Genomic DNA, 25,566 nt, shown 5'->3' on the forward strand with positions numbered 1-25,566 from the left:
CTTCCCTCTGCACGTCACAGCTCCTTCTGTCATCTTTAAACCAACACTCTTTCCCTCTACTTCCATGTGGACATTTTCACCCAACCAACCAGTTGCCCTCTGCTCAGACCCCCTCTCCAACCCTGCCAATCTTTACTACACCAGTTTACTTTGCACTTTCAACAATGTTACAGTAGGAACTCCGGGGCTGGCTTTATGGGAGAGGAACTGGGATAACTGCACCTGACACTAAGTTCGGGGGAGCCCTGTGTTTAGAATAAAGCATACAGGTTTAAAAGGACCTGTTGCGGAGTTCCTTGCGTGTCCAACAGTTTTCAAGCATCATAAAAATGCCATGATAACTCTGGTGATTTTTGTTCCTGCTGGAGAGAGATAGGAGTTTTGTCTAGTAACAATTTTGACTCATCATAATGTAGTTCTGAGGGTTAATGTGCCTACTGCAAAAAACCTGTACCATGTAAAAATGTAGATAGCTCAGTGGGTTACTGATTCATCACAAGATTCTTTGGTTACTTGCAGTTCATAAATTATAATCTTAACATAGCACACTGACCCATAAACTGTCATCAAGGAGCTACATGCAAACTGCAAGGTATAGGTTCGCACATCATTTTCTCCCCCGGGCTGTCGTTACTAGGTGCTTAAAATGTTTTTCTTTCGGTAAAAATACAATGTTATTAGTAAAGCCAACCCCAACCACTGTGTTGTGTTTTAAATATTGCGTTTGTGCTTCTCCAGACCAAACACTCTTAAAATATCCTGCCCACTTGTATGGATGAGGTGATTCCCACACCTTGTATTCCTCAATGTCTTAAGTAACATTACCTATAAACTGGTTTATACATGTATGTTTCATTGTCTTTGTATGTGTCACGTACAGTGCTCTGACACTCTACACTGGCGTGAGTAGCACTATAAAACAAATGAAATGCATGTGAGGGAGTGGCCCATGAGGAACATTGTCAAGACTGATTTGCATATGGCTGGGTCCAAACTGGGGTGGAGTAGTGGGCAAAAGAACAATGGATTTAACACCCAGGAAAGAGTCCTACATGAACTGCAGATGGTGCAAAACGCAGCGGCAAGAATTTTCTCAGGCACCCCTAAGTTCAAACCTATTTCTAAAGTACTGCGACAGCTACACTGGCTGCCCACCAGGATGAGAACTAGATTCAAGGCCCTCTGTATTGCACACAAGGCAATTCACACACAGGACCCGAATTCCTCAAAAATGTCTATGCTCCTACAGGCAGACAAGATCCCTACGCTCCTCAGCAGCACATTTGCTGACTGTTCCCAGAACCAAAACGGCCTCCTGAGGCGACAGAAGATTGACTGTCGCCACCGCCAAACTTTGGAACACACTACCCCTTCACATCAAAACCATCCCTACTCTGTTCTCCTTCAGTAAACACTTAAAAACCTGGTTATTCAATCAATAAATCACCCCTCCCCCAGTCTTTCTCAACTCAGCTGTCCACAGCGCAAACACACCTAAGGGTATTTGTGTGCTTAACAAATTGCATAGATAAATAAAATAAATAACCCCCCAGTCTCTTGACTGGGGGTGAATGTTTGATTCATTCAGCATTCTGTCCATCATTTGTTGCTGTAGCACTTTATGAAGAGACTAGCAGCCCTTCCCGACGTTGTCTGGGTATGAATTGCTGACGGCCAGTAGTATATTGCTTTGTAGGATTTCGTTTTGATAGCATTTCTTATCTGTGACAGGCCTGTGAAACGCTCCGATTCACAGTGCACTGCTGATGCACTTAAAAGTGCGCGTTCAGTAGTGTGTGAACTCGTGTTTCCCTACTTTATTTTTTCTTGCAATATTATCGACAACATGGCATGAGCACAATTTACATTACAGAAGAACACATTCATTTGTGGTAGGCACGGAGAGACAGAGCGATTTGCCTGGAATCACAGGATGTTGAGCTGATGCCGAGATTCGAACGAAGCTCCCCAGCTCTAAAGTTCGCAATTCTACTACTTGTGGCGGGAGGTGTGTCTAAAAGTGTATGTCGGTGCTGGCCATCAATGAGAGAGACCTGTGCATTTTTCAAATGGGTGGTGAAAAAATGTGAGTATGTTGCTGGACATGTGGGCCGCCGTGCCACCAATGTACTTACCGGGGAGGGTAAACATCCATTATCCCGCAACTTTCTTTCAGCATACCATTACTCCGCATACTTTCAATACGAATGTACCATGACTCCGCAATGCCATTATAACGCATGGCATTACATTTTATATGCTTTTACCACGTATATATTTACAACGAAATTCGTTGTAAATGCATGAATGGTAAAATCATGTTTTTTTAATGTTTGGATAAGGTAAGTATGGGTATAGGGGTATATGTTTTGGGGTACTGGGGTATATGTTTTGGGGTGTTTGGGTATTTTAAGGGTTCAGATATAGTTTTGGGTTATGGGGTACAGGGGTAGTTTTAGGGTTTAGGTATGGGTTTTGGTGTACAGGGTTATTTTTAGGATTCAGGGCTAGGTTTGGGTTTTGGAGTACAGGGGTATTTTAGGGTTCAGGGGTAGGATTGGGTTTTGGGGTACAGGGGTATTTTTAGGGTTCAGGGCTAGGTTTGGGTTTGGGGGTACAGGGGTATTTTTATGGTTCATGGGTTGGTTTGGGTTTTGAGGTACAGGGGTATTTATAGGGGTCAGGGCTAGGTTTGGGTTTTGGGGTACAGGGGTATTTTTAGGGTTTAGGGATAGGTTTGGGTTTTGGGGTACAGGGTATATTTATAGGGTTAAGATGGGTTAGTGTTTAAGGGTGTTGGGGTATTTTAAGGAGTAAGGGCGGGTTATGATTATGGGGTGCAGGAGTATTTAAAAGGAGCAGGGTGAGATTAGTTTTTAGGGTGGAAAGGGTAATAAAATAAAATAATAAATAAAAATAATATAAATAATGCAATTTAAAAGAATAAATGTTTTAATTAAATAAATAAAAAATTGTACATATCTGTACTAATATAATAAAGAGAGAGCCCAAACCTTTGAGGCGGGTAATCTCAGGAACCACAGCACCAATCACAACACCCAATACAGCATTGGAAAGGGCAGTTGCAGCAGAAGTACATAGGCTATGCAGACGCCCAACATATACATTTAAAAGGTAAAAGAACCGTGCCAGCAAAGTAGTCCCTTTTGGGCGTGTCTGCGTTGTGCTGTGGGCGTGACAAACGCTGGGAGCGTGTGGTAAGTTCTGCCCTTTATGCCATGTCTCAAATCGTGTGCTGTGGGCGTGTGCTGGGGGTGAGGGCGTGTGCGGGGCGTGGGATTACGGGAAAAAAAAGCGAGCATTGTGCCCAATATTTCATTGTTTTTTCTTCCCAGGTTCTGTACATTCCAGCTCCGGGTGTGCTTGCCTTGCGCTCCCAGTGACGTGCACCTCCTTTATTGTATGGAGGTCAGGCATGGCGCTATTCCCAAGGGCCGGAAGGAGCGCAAACAGGGGCCATTGTGCAGGAAATGACGATGCACACTGGAGATTTTCCACTTTTGTTGCGCACAGGCCTCGCGCCACGCACATCCGGACACAAGGCCCGCCTCCACGGAAAAAGCAAGAAAGGGACTATCCCTCCCCCGGGAATATGTGATGATATTCCGCAATTCTAACAACAAGGAGGGACAGATTAAGGACAATATTCACCGGGGTCCAATGTACGTTTCCTGCAAACTAGGTATCAATGGAATGTACAAGGTTCCCCAAAAAAAAAGGGTAATAGATTAAGAAAGTGACTCTCTCTCTGAAAGTAGTTTGGTCATGTAACAGGGAATAAGGTAATCCCTTAACGGAATTTCGCATACAACCTGCGTGGTAGAAGTACCAAGGCAGGAAGGAGTCCTGCGTAGGTTTCTGCCCCCTGATCCCTGGTAGAAGATCCCCACAGACTGCCCTTGTGGGGCCTGAGCTGTTAGGTAGTTACCTTGTTGGCTCGAGGCACTAGGCTTGTAAGCACCTACCCCTACCACGGCAGCGAGATCGCAGGACAGCCGGTCAAACCTGCGATCTACCACGCAGGTTGTATGCGAAACTTCTTTCAAATTGTTTGAATTTCCTTCTAGTTGATGAGCTTATTTAGGTCCTGAAGAATTGCCCTAGAGGCATGAAACATGTTGACCGCACCATAGGTGAGGGTTGAACGAGGCCAAATCACCTTACCTTTGTGCTTCGGTACCCCTCCCTTCACCATTTTTAACGAGGCAGTGAGCCACATTAATAAAGTTATCTTAGTGGACTCTACTAACCCCTTTTAACTTCCTTTTCACGCTCACTACTTCACCCTTTAGGCCCCTCACACACATGCATCTATTGGCCAGGAATAAAAGAACTCCACCAAAGAGTAGCACCCTGTGCTACCCGGCAGGCATTGCACCGCCAGCCTGTCGCTGGAGCAGGAGGCCAATGATGATACAAGACAATCATCAGGTAGGATGGCAATAGTCGTCCAGCCTTTTAATTGTGTGAGGCATCCTTAATTCCGTTAAGGGATTACCTTATTCCCTGTTACATGACCAAACTACTTTCAGAGAGAGAGTCACTTTCTTAATCTATTACCCTTTTTTTGGGGGGAACTCTGTACATTCCATTGATACCCATGATATTCCGCAAACACACATCCCGCATACCATCACTCCGCAATTTTTATAACGCAGGACTATTACTCTGCAAAGACATCATTTCTAAAACTTTTACAATGCATATGACTTTATCACGCATACCATTATAACGCAAATGCATGTGTGGAAAGTCATATACATTGTAAAAGTACATTATTAAAACTTCAAATATATGTTTGTATATATGTGTATTTATATATATATATAGACACGTCAGCTCCTCCCGTCTCTCACAGTGTCCTGTACGTTATCCAACGTTTTCCCTACTGTAGCCCCCTCTGGAGTTGGAATAGTAATTTTTACCCCTACGCTGTCCAACGCTTTCCCTACTGTTGCCCCCTCTGGAGTTGGAATAATAATTTTTACCTCTACGCTATCCAATGCTTTCCCTACTGTAGCACTCTTTGGAGTTGGAATAGTAATTTTTACCCCTTACACTATCCAATGCTTTCCCTACTGTTACACCCTCTGGAGTTGGAATAGTAATGTTTACCTCTATGCTATCAATTGCTTTCCCTACTGTTACACCCTCTGGAGTTGGAATAATAATTTTTACCCCTACGCTATCCAAAGCTTTCCCTACTGTTCCACCCTCTGGAGTTGAAATAGTAATTTTTACCCCTACGCTATCAAAAGCTTTCTCGACTGTTACACCCTCTGGAGTTGGAATAGTAATTGTTACCCCTGCGCTATCCAACGCTTTCCCTACTGTTCCACCCTCTAGAGTTGGAATAGTAATTTTTACCCCTACGCTCTGCAACGCTTTCCCTACTTTTACGCCCTCTCGAGTTGGAATAGTAATATTTACCCCTACACTATCCAACACTTTCCTTACTGTTGCCCTCTCTGGCATTGGAATAGTAATTTTTACCCCTATGCTATCCAATGCTTTCCCTATTGTAGCACCCAATGTTATCATTACTGTAGGTTTTTTGGACTTTGAACAGTACTTTTATTTATTTAGCTATTTAATATTTTTATAATTATTTTTGATAATGTAGTATAATAATAATTTTAAGGAATAAATATAATTATTTACTTTTTATTTATGTTATTGTTTTATGTTTTGATGTATTTGTAATTTATCATATTTTCTAATGATTTAGGAGTTATTAAAATAATTATTACAACATATTATTAAGTAAGTATATATTATGTACTTTATGTATATGTTTAATTAATGTTACATTATTGTATATGTATTATGTATTCATTTCAAGCATTATTAAATATTTTTAACTATGTTTATTTGGTTTATAAGTATTATTTACTTTATTTTACACTTTTTTAATTACAAAAAAACCCCGAAATTTTTAATTACGATATTTTTAACATCAATATTTTTTTTTCAATCTTTTTGTACTTGCCATGTTGTAGATAGGATGTCGATATTCTTGCCTTCGATATTCCAGATTCGATTATTCTGTAGGTCGATATTTTGTCCTTGGATATTCTGTCAGTGATTCATAAACTCTATGGTTTCAGACCCTCCCTGTTTGCTTGATTTGTTTCTAGTTGCCACTGAAGAAGGGACACTGTAATCCCGAAATGCATTTGGCATATTAGAGAATTTAAAATTTCTTTAATTTATTGTAATTAAAGGCATTCTAGTGTGCCTCAAAACTCAAAAACTGTAGGAGTGACTCATTGTATTAGTTTGGAATATTGACATTGTCCATTATTAAATGTGAATACAAACAATCATAATAGCAATTGTAATTAATAAAAAAACATTCTGCCTATAAAAAGGAGGAATGGGAGTGATAGATTCATGAGTAGTGGATGCAATCTCCAACCAACTAGTGTTGCTTGGTAATTGGTATTACAGATATTCATGGATAGCCATTTAAGGGACTGCAGTGATGCTGGTCTCAAGAACAAGCTATGGATGGGTCATTCGCCTGCCATTGCATTGCCAGTAAATCGGGTTAAAATCTTATTAGGGCTTGAAATATCCATTCGCTTGCTCGCTATGGTGAGCCAGATTTAATCAAAATAAGCTATTTTTAGGGCCTACTTACTTTTTCTGACGAGTTGGAAGACAAACTGACTTTTGACCTCTGTCTCTGAAAGCCCCAAATGTGACAAGATTTAAAGGCATCTCTATTGTGAATGAGCAATAAAAATGCCTTTAAATCTTTTTTTATCTTGTCACATTTGATCTCTTTCAGAGACAGAGGTCGAGTACATTACAGTTAGTTCGAAAAGATTTTTCAAGTTACTAAACCTGCAGGTCCAGTAATATTCTATGAATTTTTAAGCCCTGCTTATCACTACTAAAAGTAAAAAAGGCAACTAATCTCCCTACAGATTCAAAATGATATCATGAATAAATGAGGTCTGCATCTGTTTTTAAAATGCTACACTGTTTTAAGCACCTATATTTAACTCAAAAGGTGTTCGACGTAATGCACAAGCTTTACACATCACAGACTCATTACTGTAGGGACAACAATGGAGCGCTACTACTTACTTGCCACTGTAAGCCATCATGAGTGATTCTAGTTCTGGGAATTGATACAGCACCTTTAGCTATTGTTACTTATATGTGGTACAGCTTCTCTGCTTATTATCAATAAAATCCAATACCCATACTGATTAGACAAAATATATAATTCAATGAAAAAGCAAAGATTAAAGTGACATTATAGTCGGATGAAAAAGTCAGTAAAACATAATATCTTAAACTCAAAAGCCACTGAAATTCACCTGTTATAGTTACCTAAAGTAACTATATATAATCTGTTACAGTCATATGAAGGCTCAAACCAGATATCCAAGCAAGGCAAACTCCTATCAGCCTCTAGTAAGAAAGAGTGGATAGATGCTAGTTTATCGGAAAGCAATCTTGCAAGCGTATTGCAGCTAGCCTCAGATGGAGGGGTGGAAGAAGAAATGCAATCAAGGGATGTTAAAGATTTCACAATAGCAAAGATCACCATAGATGAATTTTGAGCCACCTTAATTTTGTTGGCATAAAATGGACACCGTACCTACCTTATGTGCCTTTGCCAGGTTTTTAATGCTGATTGGTACTAATTCCTAGTAGCCTGATTAAAGTCTTTGAGCCATAAGAGCTCAAAGCGCTTACATTGCTTCTTAAGGACAGATAACTCCTCATTAAACCAGTCCGCCTTAGGTGCGGATCAGCAAACTGTCCTATCAACAACAGGAGCAAGTGACACTAATGCACCAATTATCCAATCTTTGACTTGAAAACTAGCAGAAGTAACACAGCTATCAAGGTTAGGGCGATTTGTGGCAACAGCCTTAGTAAAACTGGCAGGAGTCATCCTAGATCAGTTCCTAGACTATATAAACATATATTACCTATTGGGAGTAGCCAGTGGGAAGCTATAGTTAGAACCTAATTTCTATTAAAAATCAGTTTTTGAGTTGCTTATATATTTGGCGCCCAAGGAAGACTTTTAACAAAATGTTCCAAATTAGAACTCACTTAAGCTGCAGTCTGGAAAGTGTTGGGTGGACTGTGAAGCGAGGGCTGAAAAATAGTGTGGGTCCCAAAATGTTTTTTCCCCGTGTTAATTCCTATAGATGTTTTAGCAGCACCAGCAACCCAAACTGATGGACGGAATTATGCCAATATTGGCCCGCAGATCGTGCTTTTTAGGATTCGGTGTAAATCTGTTCAGTAGTTTTTGAGCTATTAAGCAGGAAACAAATTTCTGCATATAGGGATGCAGATCCACCATCTAGGTCATGATTGGATGGCCGCACCTTCACTGAGAAGTTGCAGCTGACATTTTGTTTGTTGCATGGCTGGGAGTTGGGAGAAGAAGCGTTCAAAAACAGATAAGGGGTCAGGACACACGTATTCTGACCCCATAGAACACATAGGGGAAACCCTTAGGGACCCCTCATGGGCAAAACATTGTCCACTTTTCCTTTCAATGTCCGATCCATAGATTTGTGGATTCCCCGCAGGGCTCACTGTGGCCCATTTGAAAAATCACAGAGGATCCGCGAATCCAGACAAAAAAACACTGCATCCAACCCCATACTTGGGTTTGGGTGCATGTGGTAGGATTGGCCACAAAGCCAGGTCCTGTGGCCAAACCCCCACCTCTCACGGTCAAAGGCCGTTTTTGGTGCTGGGTATATTACCATGTACGATAAAAGAATCACAGCAATTCACTGGAAAAACAAAAGGTTACAGAGACGTTATAGGTTCTTAATTTAGTTGCACAAAACAATAGAAATTCAGCAGTTATAGTTATACTTATAGTTAGACTTATATGAAGAAACTATAACTTGAGCCATTAAGTGACTTAAGGCAACGAGTCATAGTTTCTTAACACAATTCTAACTATAAGTAAAACTATAACTGCTGAATTTCTATGGTTTTGTGTAACTCAATTCAGAACCTTGTTTTTTTCAGTGAATCCATATATAGTCACTGAAAAAACAAAGGTTACAGGGACGTTATAGTTAGACTTTGATATATATATATATATATATATATATATATATTTATTACACACACACACACACACACACATATATATATTTATATATATGTATTTCATTCGTTGCTTTACCTAGAGCTACTGTGCCGCTCCCTTGATAGCAGATTTGAGAGCGATCCGGGCATCTCACAACAGCAGCGTTCTGAGAGGAGCACTGATCCTCCAAGGTACTGATGCAGGAATAACATTCCTGATCGCCAGGAACCAAAGAGCTATTGCCTGAAAGGAAACAAAAGGAAACATGTTGCTTATTGTCCCAAACTAACAAAGCATGTTTATATCAGAAACATCCAAACTCAGAAACACTAACTGGGAAGAACATAGATGGTCAAAATGGCGGCCCTAATGTTAAAGGTCCATACAGTGAATTATGTTTCCCGGGCTACATATAGGATTGGTTTACCAAGATTTTCACTCTCATTGGTACAGAGCTTTACATCCACATTAGTCTTATAAAGGTCCACAAAGCTGCTTTCTATGAATAGGTGTGCCTTACTGCTGGAAATTCAGGAATACGTTACAGCTACTCTGAGAAAAAAATCTTTGTAAAACAGGTCACAGGCTAGAAACATCTGGATCACCTTTGACTAACATCTATTTGATCTCTGGACTAGTTTGATGCTTCTACATACATTCCTGATGCTGGTGTAATTGCATCACTTTAATTATGCATCCTACACAGTGCTAAAACAACTTTTACACATGGTGTCTTAGAGAATGTGGTCCAAATAGACAACTACTCTCGAATCCATTGTTTCAAATTTGTGATTGAAAATGTTTTGTCACTTCGGGGATATTCTCAAGAACGTGTGATAATGATCGCAAAATATGCTTAACGCAACTCTTCACATCGCAGTCTATCGAGGGAAAATAATGCCATGCTAACCTTGAATTCTCAACATGGCAGTACCGTGCGACAGTCTCACGATAAGACATCAAATGACTGCGATAAAGTTACCGGGATGGCGATAAAAAACTAAACCTCAATGCGAAAAAAGTTGCAATGGGCCCAACCGTGTAAAAAAAGTCAGCGATAATCTTCCCCAGGCCTGCAATTCACATACGTCAGACAGGGAAAATCACTCTACAATTAGAAAAAAAACATACAAACAAAAGCCAAACAGCAGCGAAGCACAATGGAGGTAGCCGGAGCAAGTACAGAGGACAACCGGAACCCCACAAGACCCCAAGAAGAGTAGGAAGAAGCGGTTCAGTCCGCAGGAAAACAGGATCCTGATAACAGAGGTGGTAGAACACCATCAACTACTGTGCGTCACCTCCACTGTATTATTGGTAACAAAAAATGGAATATGGCAGTCCATTGTGGACAAGGTGAATCCAGTCGGACAATGGAAGAGGTCAAGAGGTGCTGGAATGTTGTCAAGTGCAAAACCAAGCAGAAACTCGCCAACAACCGGAAGGCAGCAATACAGACTGGAGGCGGGAGTCCAGCGCCACAGGAGGAACTGGACAAGATGGAGGAAATGGTGTCCACAGTCATCAGTGGAGAGGCGGTGGCAGGAGTTGGGGGACCGGACACTGCTCAACATGACTGGACACAACAGCACCAGGGTGAGTAACAACCAGGGACTGGGGGGATGAGGAGAGATGGGCACAATGGCACACATGCAAAATTAAGTAGATCAAATCTGCGGACAAACCATGACCCAGACCCCCAACTCCCACTAAGAGACCAACGTGCCCAAGTATGCAACATATCAGCACTGTATAAGCACAGAAGTCAAAGGCACATCGCATGAAAGCCTGGCGCCATTTCCACCCTCTATCTGGGTGTATCCGTGGGGTTATTATTAATGCATGAGGGTCTAGGGCCCTACCACATCACATTCCCCAGTGTCGGAGGTAACTTGATGGTGTCCTCACCACGCTAACCAATCATAGAGGGTCCATGACTTGCGGGGCACAGACTTGGTGGCACTGGATACACTGCGGCCGGCACAGGCACACCTCCATGGGACAGGGACTTCCGGTGCACTGAGGTAGGGTCACCTTAAATGCTGAGTGGGTGTGCCCCGTCCTGGCGGTCCGGACTGGTAAGGATTTCTGTGTGTCCTGCGAGACCGCAGTGTAGGCCGGAGACAGCGGGCAGTGCTGGCCTACCAGCACGTGGCGTTGCCTCATGGGTCACAGAGTTAGTGGCACCCAAAGGGTTGAGTGGGTGTGCAGCCTGCAATGATGCAGTGTGCTTTGATATGAACTCTGCCATAGCGAACTCAAGACCCAGAATCAAGTGTGTGACGGAGTGGGGCTGCATGATGTGGAGGGTGCCATGTTCGCGGGCTTGGGGCTTGCACCGGCATGTGGTTGGCCCTCTTGGGGACACGCCAGTGGCGGAAGGTGAGCAGTGAGGCCTGGGTGCGCAGGGGCGGGCAGTCACTGCTGGGCAATGGGAGGGGCTGGGGTGCAGCTGCCTGGGTACGCATGGGCAGGCATGCGATGATGGCGTTTGCAATTGTATGTACTTTGCCATCCATGAATCTGGACTCTCTTTTGGATAAGGGACCTGGTGGACTGCAGTGTATACCGGCACGTGGTTGGAGACACACCGGTGGCAGCAGGTGAGCAGTGAGGCCTGGGTCTGCAGTGTCGGCACTCTCTCTCCCTCTCCCCCCCACCCTTCCCTCTCTCTCTCTCTCTCTCTCTCTTTCTGTCTCTTTCCCTCTCTTTCTCTCTCCCTCCCTTTCTCTCTCCCTCTCTTTCTCTTTCTCTCTCCCTCTCTTTTTCTCTCGCTCTCTCCCTCTCTTTCTCTCTCCCTCTCTTTCTGTCTCTCTTTCTCTCTCCCTCTCACCCTCTCTTTCTCCTTCTCTATTTCTCTCCCTATTTCCCTTTTTTTCTCTCCCTCTCTCTCTCTCTTCCTCTCTCCCTCTTTCTCTCTCTCTCTCTTTCTCTCTCTCTCTCTCTCTCTCTGTCGCTCTCTCTCTCTGTCCTCTGATGAGCGCATGACACACCTTCTTATCTAGAATTTTGCCTTGCAGGCTGTGACCTACAGATTGTCCCTAGAAGACCCGCCATGACTCTTCAGAATAGTTTTTTTATATTTATTTGAATAAAATGGTTTTTTTTGCGATTCAAAGAGGAATGAGTCATTCTCCTTTTTCTGACCACACATGCATGTTAAGAGTTGTCATTGTGCGACTTCAGGCGAATTGTTTTGTTCATGGTTTCGTGAAGTGTATGTAACATATCTTTGTCTGGGGGGTGGTGGGGTGCCCGGGGTAGGGCCCCTGGTGGGGGGAGGGGGGAGTCCTTGGGGTGGTGGCTGTGGGTGTTGTGTCCCTCTTGGGGCTCCGAGCGGCATGTTCATGTAGCTCCATGGCATATGTTGATCTTCTGGTGTGGCTCTGGGCTGGGCTCCCTTTTATGGTGCAGGTTGTCGTCCGACTTTACACCAGGTAAGAGCAGGTGTTAAATTCCTGCTGCTAACACGCCTTATTGTCTGTTTTGGGATCTTATTGCCGATCTAGCTGGTCTTTGAGAATGTTGCGGAGTGGTGTTGTCACAGCTTTTTGCACGGCAACACCTACTCTGCATCTCATTAGCTATAGTTGCCGGGGTCATCAGTGGCGATGTTTTTTGCGGCTGCTATTGCAGGTAAACTGGTGATATGGGCTGTTAGCACCAGCTTGTGAATGGGGCGATAAATGTATTGCCATTTTGGCTGTGATAAAGTGCTGATAACTCAGTGATATGTCCTTGAGAATGTGCCCTTATGTGTATAATTTATATAACAACTCATTCCTCGTCAACAAAAGCAGATCATCTCTGAAGGATGCTTTTCTGTTTCAAATGAGGGATTTTTGGGAAATATTTAGAATGTCAGGTACCATGAACAAAATGTTTCACATGGCTCCAAATAGTATCTTCTGATCACTCAAACTTTAAAAATGAATCAATCAAAACCATTTTCATTTGCTTAGATCATCTAGAAAGATGTTTAGTAGGTAGTAACGCATATGCGCATTTACCATAATTCTGTGTGTCAAACAGAACCACCCCAGAGACTCTTTTCTGCTTTGATCAAGTGGGCTTTAGTCCTCACTAAACTCATGCAATGCAACACAGCAAGGGAACTTACTGCGCTGCATAGCGTGAAAGGAAGAGAGAAGAAATGCACCATATTTTTTAAGATATTGCACGCTTCTGCTCTCTCTTTGCGCTGGCACACTTGTAGCATCCTAACGCCCCTTCAGGCAACCTTGCATCATGCTGCAAGGGTACATGCATTGTGGTCAGGCTAGTTGTTATGCAGGAAGGGACACCTTCCTACACAAGCACTCTCCTTCGAGACTAGATCTCTTTGTATGTGGGCTGCACAATGGAGCACACATGCAAAGAGGAAGCAACAAGTAGTAGTATAGATATTTCGCTTTGTTGCGCAAAGGACCGTTCTGCCGCAAATTCAGGTTGAGTTGCTGTGGTAAATCCTGGTTAGTATGATTTGCGTTGGTTTGTAAATGTCACTAAAGCACTTGCACTGCCTTGGGTTGACTTGTGTGCTGTAAGGACATTTCAATAGTAAAATTGGCCTATAACTTAAAACCTTTTCTACGAGCAATGTCGGAGTAGACCTGATACACTTTTTTGATATTGGTTAAAGGTATCACTCACTGAAGAAGTCCTTGTGCAGTTACTCATATTTGAATCTAGTGTGCATATAAAGTAGTTGAACAAAATATAAACGAAATATAACAATAATCACTTAGTCGTACCACAAAGACATCCAATGCACCCTGCTTGCACGAAACTTAATTTCTATTATAATCTAAGTTGTGTTAACGTGGATGGTTTTAGAATGAACTGTTGTAGCTTGTGTTTATTTGTTTAATAAATATGGTTTGAATAAAAGTATGAGTGTGCCTTAAGTCTAGCCTTGTTGTATTTTTCAAATGTACAACCGTAGAAGCTATTTGGTTTAGGATACTAACACCATGCTTTAAATTGGCATTCATGTTTCTTATGAATAAATATATACAAATAAAGAACATATGGAGATTGTTGTAGCAATCTAGAAAAGGAAAAAGACAATGAATTTCTTCCATACTGTAGTGAGTTACCTTTTCTTTAGTTGAGTTAGATCTGCATGTTGAGAAGTTATGTGTCCGTTCTTTAACTATTTTTTCTTCACTGACATAATTCCCATTAAGAGCCACAGTTAATGGCCCTTTCAAAAATGGGGCTAGTAAGGCATAATCTTATTGTATTCGTTTTTGAACTTACAGGGACCCTTTTATGAGATGTACCTTATATTTATCTTTTCTAAGAGACTATGTAGGAATTTTGCAGCTGCAAAGAGAATTACCAGTCTGGTTGGCTTGTGGCTTGTGCAGGAAGTCTTCAGTCACCAACGTATTACAAAGGTCTTCAGAGCAGGCGTGAAGTTTCTGACGTTCATATGAGGTGTCAAATGAATCTGTTGTGAACTCCTGGTTGTCATAAGTGCCAACGTCACACCCCTTTATTGTCGCAGACACATTTTGTTTACCTGATGTAACAGAAAGACAAGGTCGGGAAAATTAATATCAATGGAGTTGATAGCAAAAACAGAGGCTTACATATTCATTATAGGATAGAAAGAAGAGATAATAATTGTTCAATCAAAATCAACATAGGGTTTGTGCACCCCGACCTTTTTCCTACTTGTAATAAGGCAGAATTGTTAGGGGCAAAGACAAATAAAAGTGACCACACACACTGAAACATATACCTACTGGTTCTTTCTTGAGGGATTGGTGCATTCAACATACTGGCTGCCACAGATATAATAGACAGCAGGTCTAAAAACTGAAAATCGCAGGATTTAAAGACTGGGGAGCCTATTTACAAACTTCATTTTGTTGTGCGTACAGTAGTATTACGATAGTACTAACATACAACAAAATGGTATACACATACCTACGCGTGGGGGTCTATGCATACACCTCTCCTATGATTTCTGTGCAGAGATCGTCACCCCAACTGCAAATATTTTCACAAATATAAGTATATGCAGATAAAGGTCAGGAACATTCTGGCATCCAGTAGAGAGATCCGGGGAATAGCCTGCTCCTGGACATATGTGAGAGAGGCAGCTGGGAGAACATACTGTGTCTATTCTGTACAAACCTGTTAACAATACTGAGCAGATATTGGCTATCTGATGATCAAGGAGGCTGCTTTAAACAGGAAAGGGAGCAAAAATGCAAGCCTGATGTGGTTGTGCGACCTCGCCGTGTAATAAACTCACCCATCTGTTTGGGTCTAGTCAGGCTCCTTTGCAAAACCTTAGCTCAACCCTGGGTGCCTGTGGCTTTGGGCAATAAGGCTTTAACAAAGGAAGGAACAAGTGCAAAGCATTTGAAGTACCAAAGCAGTTGTATAGGAAAGAAACACGACCCAAAGGAAATCCAACACCAATTTGTACAAATAGATCTTATTTTTATGAGTTGTTATACACCAAAATGAACAAAATCTACTGGTGGGTCCTGTATATATAAATTATTAAGCAAATAGTAAATCAGACAGGCCAATCACAGGTCATTGCGTGTGCTTTAGACCGTCTGATATGCTAGTGCGGCTTTTGAGTGTATATTCGAAATACACTTTTGATTGTGTAGAATGGATAAAGGATATTCAGACACATACATCAAGCGATTTAGGAATCGCAAACGGTGCGAATCGCAAAATTCGTCCGTTTGCGATTCCCAAATCACTATTTGGGATGCATTATCCTAAAAGTGAAAAAATCGCTATTTTTGCGATGTTTTAAAGTGCGATTGCTTTTAAGGAATCACAATTTTGCGATTCCTTAAAAGCAATGCATGAAACTGAATAAAATTGCGATTTCGCAATTAGAGAGAAAAAATTACCATGAGGTTGGACCTCATGGAAATTTTGCGAAATGTTAGAAATATGCAATTTTGTGCATATTTTTAACTTTCATGTTGCGCACACACATGCCATGCACATATGTTGTGTACACACATGCCCTTAGGGCATGTGTGTACACAACATATGTGCATTGTTTGATTTCAGGGGTGCAACAGGGTGTCCTTTTGACACCCCTGCACCCTTGAAATCGCAATCTCAATTTGCGATTAGCTAATTGCGAATCGCAAATTGAGATTGTCTTCCCATTCATTCCTATGGGCCTCCAGGCCCATAGGAATGAATGGGAAGGGATTCCTTAATTGCGATTCGCAAAATGCTAATCGCAATTAAGGAATTCTAAGAAATCGCAATTTCTTTAGCGATTTCTTAATGCATAGGCATTTGCAATTCCTTAATTGCGATTCCTTAAAAATCGCAATTAAGGAATCGCAAATGCCGAGATTGATGCATGTACCTGATTGTGTTGTGATCATTTTGGAAGCTCAGGCCGATTCCTTAATGAATGGATACTGATTTGGTTGACAAATACATATATGGATATTTTGCATTGCACTATAACTCTAAATGGTTTACTTGGCATAAATGTCATGGGTTTACTATTCCCATAGTTTTACTAGGTAAACAAACTTTTATGTGCAGTAGGAAAAACTCTTGATGATATATAAGACTGTGGCCTTTCCAATGTGGCGGCAATTGAAGTCCCTTACCCCCAGATATTTTCTGGGACGATTGATTTTTTTATTTTCAAATAGATCTGATAGCTTATTTGTTGATAATAATTAGGTATTTTGTATCGTATCATATCAGGTCTGTGATCAAGAAGATATAATCAACGCGTTATGGGGAAATCCCCTTAGACGACAATAAAGATTTTGGACTTTCAAATATGGTGCCGTTTTCAGTTCCACTTCCTTGAGCGGTTTACTTATCTGAATTTTCTGGGTCTAATTAGGTCATATGAACTGGACGTGCTGCATACGCATAGGATGACGGGCATTCAGGTTTACTGCTTTGAAACAGATTGGCGTTTTGTACACCTGTAAGAGATACAGGGTGAGTTAGCTTAGTCGGCTCAGCTGTGGACTTTAATTGAGACAAAATGTTTCACGCGTCCTGGGATAACAGTATTATTCAGCAATTGACTACTCATTATTATTTTCATTTTTCCGCGGGGGAGCAAACTAAGTACCCACTCCATTGCTAAATGTGTCGACTTGCTAATACATTTGATTCATGATTTGAGAATCGATTTGCAGTTTGGGTATTTACACACTACTTATTTTTTTTGCACAATCAACACAATAAGATACATTTACAGTCTGCGTTTTATCCACCGTTTGTTTTTAACCTTTACAACTTTAGTTTTTTACACAAAATGTATCACTATATGTACACTTCACTGTGTTCACATATTAGGTTGGGTATTAACCTAATTAGATGTGTGATGAGCAAACTATTGGGCTACGCATGAAACTACTGCAGGCGTTACGGTTTGCTTTAGGAGGTCAACGCTTTTATCCCATTTAGCCAGGGCTTATCAGCAGGATTCGAGGGATGATTATGGTATACCCATGATCATTCTCTAGACAAAATTAAATCTTGATCTTTCATTGAAGATAACAGCTCAAGAGTTTGCATACCTACTCTCTGACTTTTCATTGGAATTGTGTTTGTCAATTTTATTCTGAAGTAAGTGAATTTCAAATCCTAGTAGTATTGCGCACATTTTCAGGGTGACTTCTGGTTATAATAGTGGATATTGTCTACCCTAAATGTTCCAGATACTTTGAAGAGAAGAGTAGCTCCAGTCTCGGCACGTGGGCATTTAGGGCTTTTTGAAGCTACACATGAAGATTATTAGGATGAAGAACATTAAACTGGTGGTATGGTTATACTAAAACACCTATCACAACTGGGTGATAATTAACTTGAAGCTAGGGACATTATGTTTGGTGAAGCTTTGGTGTAATGTATTCATGGAATGAACTTCCGGTTAATAGAATACCTCTTCCTTATCGCCCATTTTCTATATACTTCCTTTACCATCCATTCAATTCTCTTTCTTTTCATTAGATTGGCACAAGTCTTGAGGAGTACTTCCATGCATGTTTGCAACGTTAATATATGTAACAACAGTTATTTGTATCTTAGCTACAATTTGTATATACGCATCAACAATATGTATTATATCTGTATTTCCAGGCTCCAAAAAGTCTTAAGAGACAAAACACGTGTTGGTTGATCTCTTGCTGGAAGTGTTACTGTACAGAATAAACCAACAAGTGAAAACTTGGAAAATAAATTAGACTTTTATTACTGTCGATCGTGGAAAAAGTATCTGTTTGTTCCTCACACAGACTCATAATCTATATTGAATAATGTATTTGTGCTTATTACTATCCCATTACTGTTATGGTTATAACAACTGCCTATGAGGTGCTGGGTGCAGTTCTCTCAAATGTTAATTCGAAAGTACATGTCCAACTTTTTAAATACCACGCACCCTGCCCTATGGACTGTTTTAGGGGTCACTTATATGTATTAAAAAGGAAGGTTTTGTCCTGGAAAAGGGTTTATTTTGCCAGGTTAAAATGGAAGTTCACAATCGCAAACACAGGTAGGGATGGCAAGCCTGAGACAGATTTAAAGGGCTACTTAATTTATTAATGTATTTATTATTTATTATATTTCTAAAGCGCACTGTCACCTTGCGGGCATCCTGGAGCTAAACACTTTCAGAGATACGCAAATTGTATGGCCACGCAACAGCAGTTAACTAAATCTTTGGGAAGAGCCAAGTTTTTAGCCTTTTTCTAAAAAGGCAGAAGGTCACAAACTTGTCTAAGTTCCAGAGGCAGTGCATTCCAGTGCTTTGCAGCTTCCACCTCAAAGGATCTGCCTCCTGACCTCACTTTCCTAAATTTAGGTACCTTCACTAACTTAGCCCCTGAAGAGTGAAAGGTTCCCATAGGCACATACCAAGAGAATTTATTTTGAAAAGAGACAGATCCCAACCCATTCAGGGCTTTGAACACTAGGCAAAGAGATTTAATCTGAACTCTTTGTCTCAGCGGCAGCCAGTGTAAATCCGCTAACGGCTGAGAGGAAGAGGACCTTCTAAGCCAGTAAAGGACTAATTTGGCTGCTATGGACTGGATCCTCTGCAGCCTGTCCAATAAAAAGTTAGTAGCCTCCAGCAGCAGGGCATTACAGTAGTCTAATCTACTGAGAATAGTGCTGCCTGCTATCAATGTGAGAGCCAAAGGGGGAAGCAGAGGAAAGATCTTCCTCAATGATCTAATGATAGCAAGACAGCAGCCCACTGTTTTTGTCACCTACGCTTCCAAAGTTAGTTGACTGTCAAAGATCACCCCCAGGTTACGGACTGTCTTTACAGGCTGCACTGGGGTCGGGGTACTTAAGTGGGTGGCACAATCAGAGCTTCAAACCTGTTAGTGGAATTTAATACACAGGCCTGGGTACATGTAGTACCACTTTACTAGGGACTTGCAAGTAAAATTACATGTGCTAGTTGGTTGTAAGCCAACTTTACCATGTTTGAAGGAGAGAGCACAAGCACTTTAGCACCTGTTAGTAATGGTAAAGGTGCCGAGTTCAAAGGCCAACAAAAATTAATTCATCAAAAATAGGGGAAATGAAGGCAAAACTTTTGGGTATGACCCTGCAGAGAGGGTCAAGCCCAACAATATGTGATCATGAAGTTGGAATACCATAGCTGTGTAGTTTGTAGGAGAGGCCATTTGCATTCAAGGTGGGTTCCTTAGCAGGATGAGGATAAGACCAGTTTTTAGGGTGGTGCACTGAGATATTGATGATATCCATGTACGGTGAAATAGCAGTAGGAAAGATGTATTTTGTAAGAGAAATGTGGCTTTGAGAGATTGGGAAATGCTTGCCAGATAGTTAGTGATGAGGGGATGAAATGAGTCCCAACTGAGGATGTTGCGGAGGGAAGGGTTTCGGAGGTGACAGGAGTCATCTCCGATACCCTTCCCTCTGCAATGAAAGGTTGTTCATTTTATTAAGGAAAAAGTACTTAATTTTACAGTACAATGGTAGATGAAAGGACGTGTCCCCTATGTTGAAGAGTGTGTTTCTTTTTTTATTGCTTCTGAAATGATTTGATTTGCTAGGACACATTTAGGAGTGTTAGAAGAGAACCAGGTCTTTTCTAGTTTCAAGGTTGGTTAACTGCTAGCATTTCAGGTGTAACGAGAATAGGGGGCATTAGATTTGGATTTGACTTTCTTAGTGTAGCATGGTTAATGGACTTCAGATAGCTGAAACAAACATCTCGGAGAAAAATTGGGTGTCACATTTTGAATTAATTTACGCCAGTAACAAATTATTTGCTATCTTTACTCCACCCGCTGGTATGTCACCCATATCGAACCTACTGTTTATAGAGGGGGACGTGGTAAAGGCAATAATTAATACTGCAGCAAATAAGGCCCCTGGCCTAGACGGTGTCCCTGCAGATTTATACAAGGGAAATGTCTAATTTTGGGCTGCAATTTTAACAAATGTTTTTAATTCCACTATTACTCATGGCTTCCCTGCATCATGGGCCCTTTCCACCATTATTCACATTTTTAAAAAAGGACAGAGAGGGGACCCGAGATGTTACAGGCCCATTTCCCTTATAGACTCCTCTGTCAAAATTTTAGGTAAAGTTATTTTGTCTAAAGTGTCTGAATGGGTTACACAGAAAAATATCCTTATAGAATCCAAATATGGATTTACGCCGGGCAGAAGCACTGTGGACCAGTGTCTTAACCTGTATTTATTAATTAGCAAATACACAGTGGCCAGTAGGGGGTCTGTCTATTTGGGTTTTATGGACTTGTCCACAGCCTTCGATCTAGTCAATAGGTCGAAGCTGTGGACAATTTTACTGGACTTGGGAATTGATCCCAGTTTGGTTTGTTTTATGGCAGATCTCCACCGGGATTTATATACTACTGTCAGGATGACTCAAGATGGTATCTGCACTAGGCACTTTAAATCAGGGAGAGGGGTTAGGCAAGGGTGCATCCTGGCCCCTCTCCTTTTTACACTATATATTAATGCCCTAGAGAAAAGCCTGGAAACCGTTACCCTGGATGTCCCGAGTATAGGAGGCAGTACCATCCTAGTCCTCCTATACACGGATGATGCCGTATTACTAGCACGCACCCCGATAGGACTACAGAGGCTGCTAAACTCCTTCAGGGAATTCATGGCCTCGCTGGATTTGGTGGTGAATTCCGCCAAGTCCCATGTCATGGCCATGGGCCCCCGAAGGAGTAAACCCAAAACATTTTATTGCAGAGGGGGTAGAGGTCCAAGGAGTAAGAGTTTTTACATATCTGGGGGTCCTGTTTGACAACAGCTGTAGCTGGATCCCTCAGAGGTTAGCGAAAAAGAATGCCCTGGTACGAGCAGGATCAGCCTTGTTAAATTTGAATAACCGCCTCGGGGGGAGACCATTTGATGCATTGTTGGCTATTTATAAAGCCAAATGTCTTGCACTGACACTTTATGGTGCCGCGATATGGGGTTATATCCCGATGGATGATGTGCAAAGGGCTGAAAACAAATTGTTTTGGTGTCTCTTATCTATCCCTCAGTCTTCGCCAACATTTGCTGTCCATCAGGAGCTGGGGATGGGGTTTGTTGGTGATCTGATCGGTTTAGCCCCTCTTATTTGCTGGATCAAAACTTGGTTTAACCCAGAGCTAACATTAAACCACCGTATTTTAAAAGATTGTATCAGTCTAGATCGAGGAGATCAAATTAAGTGGCTCTCACATGTCAAAAGAATGTTTGTGAAACTAGGGCGGCCTGAAATCTATCATTACCCTGAAAACATTGTTAAAGGTGACATATCGTGGGTTAAAAAACATTTTTTGTCCTTAATGCTCCAGGAGCGGGAGTCGGAGGAACTACTAAAGCCCACGGTGAGATCCCACTTCCTATTAGTCACCACCCCTTCTATTGAACCGTATTTAAAAGTGGTAACAAAGCCTTACCATCGCTGGTTGCTAACTACATTTCGGTTCAATCAGATACATCTTTTACTGGGTTCATATCAGGGATGGTCAGTACCTGAAAAGGCAGCATTTTGTGACTGTGATAATTATTTACTCCAAGATTCTATGCACTTTATGTTCTTTTGCAAACATTACTCATTGATTAGGAAAAGGTTTATTATCCCACTGTTTAGAGATTTGGGTCTGCATCAGGCTAAACCTGCCTTAATGTACTTGCAATTGCTAAATAACACATGGAACATTTTTAATATTGCTAGTTATCTTGTTGCAGCCATAAGATCAAAGAAACTAAGAGACCGGAGTATAACTGAACTATGAATTTTATTGTAGCCCTTTTTTATCTGTACATATATGAAACAAGTATTTACTATCATATGGATTTTTTTACCATCTGTTTGTTTTATATTGTATATATGAATGTGATTTATCTGTGTACTTTTATGATTTTAATTAATCGAATAAAGTGATTTGATAGATAGACTTCAGATAGGCTTTTGAGTGTAACATCCAAGATGTTTATCTATCATACCCCAGTTAAGAGCACATAATGTCTATTCTAATGAAATGATAGGAAAGTAATGTCATTACTGCACAACTATCTGTGGTACCCCCTGCAGCATGCTAGAAATCACTAATCTGTGGATGGCCAGAAATCAATCTAATTTTATTTGGATTTTTAAATGAGATGCTCAGGACTAGTGAGGACGATTTAGGTGAAGACGCTGAGGGCCCACTTGAAACCAAACTGGTACAGGACTTTCACCTCACCTGATGCCTATGAGGCAAAGACACAACAATCAAAAGTTAGAGGCTCAATACAAGCCTACATAACTACCATACCAGAGATGTGTGAGTAAATTTGACTTACTGTGCCCATTATGAACAAAAATAGGAGGATTTGACTACCATTACCTAGGTCCTGATAAAGGCCTGGACCCCTCAGGGCAACAAAGGCCAAAACATGTTGATGACTTGTGTGATGCTAAGTACAGATATCATGTCCGAAGAATATCACCACTTCACCTTTCAACCTTACTGCTATACTCTTCTCCTACATTAATTTTCATATTTAGGGTATCAGGGGTCATTTTAAGTTTTACTGACAGATCCCACCATTACCTTCCATCAGACGGAGATGGCACTCACATGGGGAAGCGAATACCCAGGTGCGAAACACAATGATGACGCCACCCTATAAGATACCCTATTGGTGATCACCTACACCACCAGTGGCAATTACTAGTTTTGGATGTCTAGCCTATACTTAAGGGGTCCATGCTCCAGACACAGTGCAATTCACTCTCCTTTGATTATTAACGTAACACGAATTGGTGGCATTTGATTTTGAAGTGACTTTCTTAGTGCAGAATGTTTCATGGGCTTCAGATAGGCTTTGGTGTAGCAGAGAGTCTCAAGGATGTTTAACTATCAGGCACTGGTGAAGAGCAAATAGTTTCTATTAGAACAAAATGATGAGAAAGTAATGTTAGTCCTGCACAACTATCTGTGGTACTACATACAGCGCATTAGAAAGCCCCAGTCTGTGCATGGCCAGGGGTCAATCTTATTTTATGTGGATTTTTTAATGAGATGCTTTAGGTAAATGATTCTCTTATTATCTGTCTCTGTAGTCTTACCTCGCACAACAATTCAATCTAGATTCTGCAATCTAGATAGACACAATTTTCCATTATGCACTTACAAATGGGCTTTTACACAGAACAAGAACTTTATATGGCTCAGTAGGCACTGTGAAAAACAATGTTATTACTGGCTAACTAGATGGTACTTTAGCAACTTTTGGAAAACCAAGTCATCCACCGTTCCCAGCATTAGATGCATTAGTGTGCTGAGTTATGAGTAGACAGTAGATTTCTAAGCCATTACAGCATCACCAGGTCTCTGCTGGTAGTGTAAACTTGAAAACTGTTGCAATTACCTACCTACGCTTAGTACAGCAATGGCCTCTAAACAGACGTTCTGAGGTGGGCTACACTGCTCTATCTTGATGAGGTCTGCTGCACATCCTCCATCACCAACATCCCTGCAGGAGTAGCAACGCAGGCTGGAAACCCCTGGAAGAAAAGAAAATATGAGAATCACTCTTTCTGCACAGTGATTCACAAAACTCCTTGTGTTCAGTGTTCCAACGGTCATACTGGAAGGAAGCACTGCCCATGAACTCTGCTTATTAAAAACACCCTTCTGTGAACAGTGCATACCTGTTGTAGAACACCACCTGTCAAGAGTGCACGTGTTAATATGAAGAAAACAACCCTCTATGATCATTGTGCCCCTACTGTGGACAGGGCTGGACTAGTAGGAAAATAACTAATATTGATCAATGTGCCTCTTGTGTTAATATGAAGAATATGCAAGTCAATTAAATGTGCCAATTAGGGGTATGCCAATGTTCACATGTTGAGAGAAGACAGCATACGTTCTTTATGCTTGGTTAGCAGGAGTAAAGTGCACAGAGACCTATGGCCAGCAGAAACTAGTTCAGAAAAAGAAGGCAAAACTCTGAGGGATTATCAAACAAAAGATGGTAATTTCCAATATAATATATACATTCTGGGCCTTATTCACAAAGGCCAAGATAGACAAAAAGTTAACTTAGACCAAAAGTATTTTCGGTATTCACAAAGGTAAGTTAGACTTATGGTATAAATTATACTTTTGGTCTAACTTTACCTTTGCGAGTCCGGCCCTAAGTTTAGACCTAAAGACTAAGGGACTGATTCACAAAGGTAAAGTTAGACCAAAGGTCTAACTTAGAGCAACAGTCTAACTTATCTTTGTGAATATAGAAATGTAGTAAAGTTGGGATTGTGGTCTAAATTAGACTTATGAACTAACTTTAACTTTGTTAATCACTTAGACTTCAGGTCTTCAGGTCAGAGTTTACCTTTGACAATCATGCCCTTTGTAGATATTGTTCAGTGGCACTTTTCATTAAAAAGGCAACTTCTGACACAGTGTCTCACAGATTTTGTCAATCAATTAACTGTGTCCGCTAAAATTTGGCATTCGAGGTTGTGTGAAAATTCATCTAAGGGAACAAAGGAAATGAGGGGAAACAGTGAAGAACAAGCATTGGCAATGCAGTAGGACTCGCCTATACACAAGACCTATTGCATTGGAAGAGGAAGTTTGGGTGGCAAAGAAGGCACAAACGGAAGCTATTTGTGTTTAAAAAGTTTCTAAGTGGGCATGTTATATGTGTCTGCCGTTTGAACTTGAGAACAATGACTCGCAAATCTTGTCAATCACATTCTAAATTCTATAATAAATGTGACTGGCTGGATAAGAACTGGATAATGTCTTTTTTCTGACATCTTGAAACTCGTACCTCTTGTGAATCAAACTTTTTGCACTGTGATAGAGGGGAACAACCTTAGAGGTTATAACCCTTGGGTGATTGCTGAGGAGTGCCTCGAGTAGTGGAAACACTTATCCCTTACAAAAAACTCCAACATCGACTTGCTTGTTAAC

The 25,566-nt window shown here is 41.2% G+C and overlaps 1 protein-coding gene across 1 annotated transcript in view; it reads right to left on the reverse strand.

Annotated features, from left to right (window-relative positions):
- Positions 1-25,566, reverse strand: part of LOC147701049 (ly6/PLAUR domain-containing protein 3-like) — a 179,958-nt gene that overhangs the window by 42,201 nt on the left and 112,191 nt on the right. Inside the window, exons 2-4 of the mRNA XM_086929845.1 lie at positions 24,015-24,146; positions 14,451-14,633; positions 9,203-9,349 (exon numbers count right to left, since the gene is read on the reverse strand). Of these exons, the coding sequence (XP_086785971.1) occupies positions 9,203-9,349; positions 14,451-14,633; positions 24,015-24,146 (462 nt within the window). The remainder of the gene's footprint in view (positions 1-9,202; positions 9,350-14,450; positions 14,634-24,014; positions 24,147-25,566) is intronic.

The sequence above is a fragment of the Lissotriton vulgaris genome, chromosome 7 (genome assembly GCF_964263255.1).
Source record: "Lissotriton vulgaris chromosome 7, aLisVul1.2, whole genome shotgun sequence".
Classification (NCBI taxonomy): domain Eukaryota; kingdom Metazoa; phylum Chordata; class Amphibia; order Caudata; family Salamandridae; genus Lissotriton; species Lissotriton vulgaris.